The following is a 7,668-nucleotide window of genomic DNA, read 5'->3' as shown; positions in this document are numbered from 1 at the left end:
GTGGTTGTCGATACACAAAGTTATTGTTGTTGTGAGGACTTAATTAATGATTTGACAGACTAGTGGATTAACGGCTCCACCTAGGCTTATGACTTCAGTTGTGGGATCCACTATGGCTTTCATTATGGTGTGACTTTCCTGATTGTCGTTGTTGTGTGTTTGTGTTGACTGCTTATCTGTTAATTTCTATCTATGTCTATGTGTGAACTAATCGTTGTCGGCTTATGATACCTACGAGTACGTGTGTTTGTACTCATACTACACTTGTTGCACTTTTTCTTGAGTGTAGAGTTTGTTATTGGCTCCAGTTCCTATCCTCGCTAGTGATCCCGAGGCCGTCTGATAGGGATTTCAGGGTGAGCTATGTTCCTGGTCTGTAGCCCGAAGACTCTTTCCTATTTATATCTGTCCATTTCTACTCCGAGACAATATTATATGACTTGATTTGTACTTCCTATTGAGACTATGTACTTATTTAGTTAGTGGCTCTTGTACTAGTTTCAGACCAGATTTTTGGATATTTATGTATTCAGTTCTTCGTCACTTGATATTATATATTGAGACTGTTATATGCTATTATGCTTACTTCTGCTTAATGGATGTTAATTATAATGAGATAGGTTACGGGAAGGGTTTGCCCACCAGGAGGGTTAGTGTGGGTGCCCTCACGATTCACGAGTTGGGTCGTGACAAAACTGAAGAAACCATGGTGGTAGGAATAACATCAATAAAAGTCACTGCTAAACAAAAAATGAATGAAAAAGATACAAGTCAGCATCCTCCAGAAGAAAAGCGACATCCAACCTTGAAGGAGTTAGAAGCAAAATTTATCCTTTTCCGGACTCTCATGTCCCTTCGATTCTTGACGAGTTACTGATGAAGAAGGTCATTGAACTTCCTGTATCAAAGCGACTTGACGAAGCCAACAAAACCAATGATCCCAATTATTTCAAATTTCATCGCATCATCAATCATCCAATTGAAAAAATGTTTCATCGTGAAAAGAAGATTATGACGTTAATTAGGGATGGAAAAATAATCATTGATGATGAAGATATGGTCAAGGCGAACCATGCTAGTGCTTATCTTGATAACAAGAAGAGCTCAATGCTAGAAACTCAAAGATGTAGGCCTTCTGTTGCATCCACAAAAATTGAACCAAGGATCAATCGTGCCATAATTTGGGAGCTTTGAGCAAGTTGAAGTTCCCGCCTTGAACAAGAATTCAAACACGTCCAAGTCAGATGTCCACTCCAATAATAAGTACAGTGAAACTTGGACATTGGTTTCTCATAAAAGACATAAGCATTAAAAATCTTTGAAGCGACAAATCCCAAAGGAAAAGCGCAACCACACATCATCTGCAAACATGGAGAAGCACAAAGTCTAACGGAAGAATTGATAAAACAATGCTTCATAAAAAGGGTTCGAAATCCAATTACATTATTGTAATTCTTTCCTGAACTTCTCCTTGATGCACTAGCTTAAACTACACATCGCAATGCTCCTCGATGCACAAACCTTAACTGCAAGTTGCAATGCTCCTTGAAGCACGAGTCTAAACTGCAAGCTACTATGCTCCTTTCCGCATAAGCTTAAACTATACGTTTCAACACTCCATGATGCATGAGTTAAACTGCATGCAAAAAAAAAAAAAAAAAAAACTCAAATAAGATACTCTTTCTGAGTCACGTAATGACTTGATCCACTTCACCGAGGTACGTAGGAAATTTAAAATTTTCTTCTAATTACATTCACATGAGTAAAAAAAGACCCATCCCTTCAATGCGAAGCCAAAGAAAAGTTGCTTGCACGATGTTTCCTTTGCTCCCTTTCACATGCTTGGAGAATCTAAAGATAAGATTCTACAACTTTGGAGGAAGGAGCGTTTTTCCATGACGATCTTCGTACATCAACTTCTTCATAGTAGATGGATCTTGGTGCATGTATGGGTCTACTCACTCTGTCTAAGGGTTTTCTACTTAGTTCATGTACTTGCTCGTCATAACTGCAAAAAAAAAATAAAGGTAATTCAAGTGTCTCTTTCGCCAAGCTGAAGAGGGAGATGCACCATCAACTTTCTCGCCAACGTTGGAAAGGACTACTCTGAGTGTCAATCTCTTTAAGCCGTAAGGAAGAGATACACCATGTAATTGTTCTATCAACGCCACAAGGAAAATGGAGGCTCCAAGTTGTGTCCGCAAAAATTACTACAATGGTGGACACATCAAGTGATTCCTCACAGATCACGTGGACATCTTCTTGGTATGATATAAAGACCATTTGTGCTCCTTCATAAACCTGCAAACAAACAAAAAAAATGTTAGCGCCAAAACGCTTCAACTCAAGATGGTGAACATTGTGACACACACATTTATCTGCCAAATCTTGAAGGATTAACGCTCTACAAATTCTATTAACGCTCTACAAATTCTTTCATTAAGTCGTTGGAAGGATGAAATTCTCTTTGTACGTCTTTCTCAAAATGCAAGTAGAATCGTGAAGTATACTTCATTTTTGAAGTCGCGGGGATAAGAATCTCCATATGTTTGTTCACCAAAGTCGGAAAAGCTGACTCCAAGTGGTTGTGAATACGCCAAGTGATGTCTTGAAAAATGGGGTAAAGCCGTAAGCAAGGGGGAATCACCAAGTTGTTCTTTGCCGAAGTAAAAAGAAAAATACCAAGAAAGGATATATGCATTAAGTTGCTTCTAGTCAAAGCCGAACAGAATGATACATCAAGTTTCATTGAAGTCGGACGGACGACCAAGTAGCTGCTCGCTAATCAACGATGATGAAGTATGAAGGGCCTTCCAGCACCGCAGGAATTTTGTTTGATCTTCGTGGCTTCAGGAGTTGTTTGTGACGTCGTGTGTATCTTCTCAGTCTGAAATAGAGACCATTTACACCTTCATGCAAACCTACAAAAAAAAAAGGAAGATACAATTAAAAAAAAAAGTGTGCTCATGAATGCAGTCCAAAGTCAGGCATGTCAAATTATATTGCTGATTTCAAAAATAATTTATGTCAATCCAGACGGAGTTTCTATTTGATTTTTGGATATGTCATAGTCTTCTATGTCTTATTTTTACAGAAACAAGCCGCTCGTCATTTGGACTCCAATTTCAAAATATGGAGCTTTCCGTGTGACTGCACAGTGCTGAGAGAAGAAAACGCCGATTTGGAGTTCAACTTGAAAAATTACTCCCGTCAATCCAAAAGGAGTTTCGGTTTGATTTTTGGATATGTCGTAGCCTTCGATGTCTTCTTTTTACAGAACTAAGTCGGTCGTCATTTGGACACTCCAATATCAAGCTATGGACTTTTACGTGAGACTACACAATGCTGAAAAAAGAAAGCGCAAATCAGGAAATTCAACACAACTTCTACGAATTGAAAGAAAAACTTTAGTTACTGAATTCAAAAAAAAAAAAAAAAAAAAGAGAGAGAGAAAAATCCATAGTAAAACCTTTGGAGGGAGAATGAGCCACGCATTTCAAAAGATTGTGGTTGAGATGATTGCATAACACATCCTTATATAGAGTTCTTGAGGTTGTTTATCAACAATTCTCAATCCCATACAAGTCAAGTTGTGGTAAAAGTTAAAGAAGGAAAATATTCTTTTGCATAATATAGAAAGAGTGAACCAACAATTTAAGGAAAAAGAATCTTATATTCTTTTGCATCGTATGAAAAGATGAACAAACAAATTAAGGAAAAATAACCCTATATTCTTTTGCACCATATGAAAAGATGAACCAACAATTTAAGAAAAAAGAATCCTCTATTCATTTACTTACACATGAAATGACTTTGTGGTCACTAGTTTTTGTTATGAACGAGGTCACTCCAAGAAAGAAGGATTCTTTGCAAAACTAAACAAGGAAAGAAAAGTTGTCATGTGTATAAATTCAACAATTTTTCCTATAAGGTTGTAGAAAGTTATGTACATGTTGAAAAAAAAATCACAAAGGACATAATATATATATATATATATATATATATATATATATATATATATATATATATATATATATATATATATATATATATTTGGAGCTAAATGGTTACATCTCCCAATTGGAAATGAAAGGATAAGATGGAAAATGCATTTTGTAACGTAAGTTGGGCAAAAAAAAAAAAAAAACTTTCGACAAGTTGTTTCAAGAGTCTACAAATACATGTTGCCGTGTGCATTTTGAAGACACACAAAAAAATTAAATTGGCTATACTTCAAGTATCGCCATCAAGTTTCAGCAAGCTTACACCTCGACAAGTCTTGAAGTAGAGGACATCAGCAGACATTCAAATTTTAATTGAATTAATTCATACAAAACTAAGTTATTGACATGTTGACCAAGTCAAATTTTGGTTAATAAAGTTTTATTAATATTTAAGTCAAAATTACACGACTTGAATGAAATCCAAATCACATTTTGGTTAGTCCATTAAATTAAATTGGACCTCTACAAGACAAGCTCAACCCACGTCTTTCTAGCCCAAGGTTCCCTAGAAATACTTGGAGACTAAAATACATCCAAACTCTAGCTCACACCTATATAAAAGGGTCACATATCCCATTTTGAAGACATCTTGAAAGTTGCATAGCATCTTGACTAGAGGCAATAGGAGAGCAACAACATCCACATAATCTTCTCCAAAAGTCTTCGACAAGAAGGAGAGTTCGAGAGACGTCTTCCCTCAAGAACAATCTAAAGTGTTGTTCAAAGCTATTCAACACATCAACAGAAGTCCATCATTCATTCGAGAAAGACGCTATATTGGCCCTCGAATCAAGATGAACAATACGGAGATTAGAATCAAGGGATACATCCAGAGTTGTACTCGTAAAATAATCAATAAAATGATTTTTCTCACATTTATTTTATGATTGCAGTTATTTAATTTCTGCTAACAAAATTTATCGCGAACAAGAATATTTAAACAATAATCGAACTTTTTGGTCCTAATAAAATAAAATAAATCAATACAATCTGCTTTTCTACCTTGATTGAGCTCTGTGTCAACTCAACTTAATTTTTCTTGATGGCCAAAAACAATTTTTCTCACCACACCGATTTTACCTCAGTTCTAATAAGATTATTTTACTTTCTTTATTAATTTATTATAAAAAGATTGACATATTTATATATTTAAAAATAATTTATTTTTATAAGATAATTTACAATCACACAAATATCTATTTATTTTAAATTATACATTTTAAAAATCTTCTATTATTTTTTAAAATATGTACCAAATCAAACTAAGGCATGGAGGGAGTACTATTCATCATCATCCAACACCTCAATTATTTAGCTTTTGACTCTCTGCTTCCTCGTTCCCATCTCTTAAAGTCTTCCTTCTTCCATTCCACCGCTTTACCCGTTAACGGGTCTCCCACTCTTAAAAACCTTGGGTCAATATCTTCTTCTCCCTGTTTTCTCCAAAAATCCACGTGTGCACCTCCCATTGGTTTTACCCTTTGACAGAAATCAGGTCAGAAACGGCAAGTCAGTCATTTGCATTGAAATAGAAGAAAATAAAACCATTCATCAAAGTTTGACTCCCAATACATTAGAATACAATTTCCTCTCTCTTTTCTTTTATCATCTTTGGCTTTGTTCTACTTCTCCTTTCTCTTCATCTCCTTTTCTCTCATAAATATTGGGGTTTTCTCTTTCTCTTCTCTTTGTTTGATGTTTTTACAGATATGGCTGTAGATTTGATGACCACTAGCTATAGGAACAATAGTTACACATCAAAAATGGATGAAAACGCCATGCAAGAAGCTGCTACCGCTGGTTTACAAAGCGTTGAGAAATTAATCAAATTGCTTTCTCAACCTCAAAATCATTCACAAAAACTGAAACAGAACTTTCAAGATCCATCTTTAAAAGTTAACCCCACCATAGATTTTTCAGCAGATTACCTAGCAGTAGCTGATACAGCTGTCATCAAATTCAAAAAGTTCATTTCTTTACTCGACAAATCAAGAACCGGTCATGCCCGGTTCCGTAGGGGTCCAGTCACCACCAGTCCTAAAGAAAAGGAGAACCCACAATCCGGTTCAAAAATCTGTTGTCCGACCCCGGTTCAGCGTTTACCTCCGTTGCCCCAAAACTCGCACGTCCAGGTGGGGTCGTTGGAGAGGAAAGAGTCAACGACGACCATCAACTTTGCTACCCCATCACCAGCGAATTCATTCATTTCATCGTTAACAGGTGACAGCGAGAGTTTGCAGCCGTCGATGACGACGTCCTCAGGTTTTCAAATAACAAATCTGTCATCAGCCGGCCGGCCGCCTCTCTCGACGTCGTCCTTCAAACGGAAGTGCAGTTCCATGGATGATATGGCCGTTAAGTGCAGCAGTGCCGGTGGATCATCTGGCCGTTGCCATTGCCCCAAGAAAAGGCAAAAGTCAACGCCATCATGACCGCTCATTTTTTTTTCTTCCATATTTTGTTGAGTTCTAAAATTTGCGGAATTGAAAATTTGTATCAGGAAATCAAAGGTGAAACGAGTGGTGAGAATCCCTGCTATTAGCATGAAAATGGCTGATATACCACCAGATGACTTTTCTTGGAGGAAATATGGTCAGAAACCGATCAAGGGTTCTCCTCATCCCAGGTAACCTTTATCTGTTACGTTTTTTAGTGGTTTCAGATCACTCGATCAATAAACATTTTTATACTTCAAATAGCTAGATATATGAATCGTGCTTAATGTTTTGCGGGGATGAAATTTTCAGGGGATATTACAAGTGTAGCAGTGTAAGAGGATGTCCAGCTAGAAAGCATGTGGAGAGGGCATTGGATGATCCAAACATATTGATTGTTACATATGAAGGAGAACATGATCATCCATTTTCCATTACAGAGACACCACCATCTGCTATAGTCATTGAATCTTCTTAACCTTTAATATTCAACTAATCTAGGAGCTAGTTCTTTGCTCCACCAAGAGACGTGAAGATTCTGTAAAACCAGAAAGCAATCAATGCAAAAGTTTCATTTGGTCAACTCCTAGAGAAAAGAACAAGATGGAGCAAGCGGCTTTTGGGGGTGTGTGAAAGGGAAGGGATTCTTGGGGGGTTGGGGTTTTTTTTTGGGGGGGGGGGTCCATTTGTTTATTGTTCTTTGTTTATTGGCAGTTGAAAACTTTTGAATTTGCGTGAAAAGTAAGAGAAATATCTTAAAGTTTGTGGATTTGGCGGACATTGAATCATGCAAGTAGTGGGGTTTTACTTATATTTTTTAGTGGGAGTGGGGGAATTTCTTATGTTTTACATCTTTTTTGTCAACCATCCTCATACACCTTACATATATCATGTTAATAAGACTATTCTTTTGTTTTCCTCTCTTTCAATTTCAATAGAAATAATAGCATACTTCAATTGATATGTTCCAAATGCTCCACACTATTCATAATGATTTGTAGGATATTTTTCACCAAGACAATTGTTTAACAGTAACTTCAAAAATATTGGTACGAATCAAATATAATGAATGTTAGAAATATCGATTTTGTGTTCACTCGTACAAGCTCCTAATAAATTAGTACTACTGTACTAGAACTTCAAAAAAAAAAAAAGGGGGGTTCTGCTACCGAATGCAATTGTTAATTAATGGGAAAAGCAAATCAGTGCAATAGTCAAATTATTACAGG

At 36.5% G+C, this 7,668-nt stretch overlaps 1 protein-coding gene and 1 long non-coding RNA gene across 3 annotated transcripts; one reads left to right on the top strand and one right to left on the bottom strand.

Moving 5' to 3' along the window:
- Positions 1-1,311: 1,311 nt before the first annotated feature.
- LOC132617840 (uncharacterized) lies at positions 1,312-3,515 on the bottom strand. The gene is made up of 3 exons (XR_009573854.1): positions 3,470-3,515; positions 2,683-3,345; positions 1,312-2,301 (listed from the first exon to the last, which is right to left on the bottom strand). It is a non-coding gene; the product is annotated as an uncharacterized LOC132617840 (long non-coding RNA).
- Positions 3,516-5,307: 1,792 nt separating this feature from the next.
- Positions 5,308-7,362, top strand: LOC132617382 (probable WRKY transcription factor 7). 2 transcript variants are annotated; one of them, XM_060332374.1, is made up of 3 exons: positions 5,308-6,420; positions 6,505-6,630; positions 6,752-7,362. In XM_060332374.1, the coding sequence occupies exons 1-3, from the start codon at positions 5,714-5,716 to the stop codon at positions 6,915-6,917; spliced, it is 999 nt and encodes a 332-aa protein (XP_060188357.1). In that variant the 5' UTR covers positions 5,308-5,713; the 3' UTR covers positions 6,918-7,362. The 2 variants fall into 2 exon arrangements, with proteins under 2 accessions (XP_060188357.1, XP_060188358.1); XM_060332375.1 differs by having other exon boundaries at positions 5,311-6,414.
- The last annotated feature ends 306 nt before the right edge of the window (positions 7,363-7,668 follow it).

The sequence above is a fragment of the Lycium barbarum genome, chromosome 11, assembly GCF_019175385.1.
Source record: "Lycium barbarum isolate Lr01 chromosome 11, ASM1917538v2, whole genome shotgun sequence".
In the NCBI taxonomy this organism is placed as follows: domain Eukaryota; kingdom Viridiplantae; phylum Streptophyta; class Magnoliopsida; order Solanales; family Solanaceae; genus Lycium; species Lycium barbarum.
Note: the sequence above shows the minus strand (reverse complement) of the source record. Positions and strands in the feature narration are given on the sequence as shown.

Excerpts from the sequence above, each read along its gene's own strand:
- LOC132617382 (XM_060332374.1), top strand. The coding sequence starts at position 5,714 with ATGGCTGTAGATTTGATGACCACTAGCTATAGGAACAATAGTTACACA. Across the intron at positions 6,421-6,504 it reads TGCCCCAAGAAAAGGCAAAA|GAAATCAAAGGTGAAACGAG; the intron begins GTCAACGCCATC and ends AATTTGTATCAG. Across the intron at positions 6,631-6,751 it reads AAGGGTTCTCCTCATCCCAG|GGGATATTACAAGTGTAGCA; the intron begins GTAACCTTTATC and ends TGAAATTTTCAG.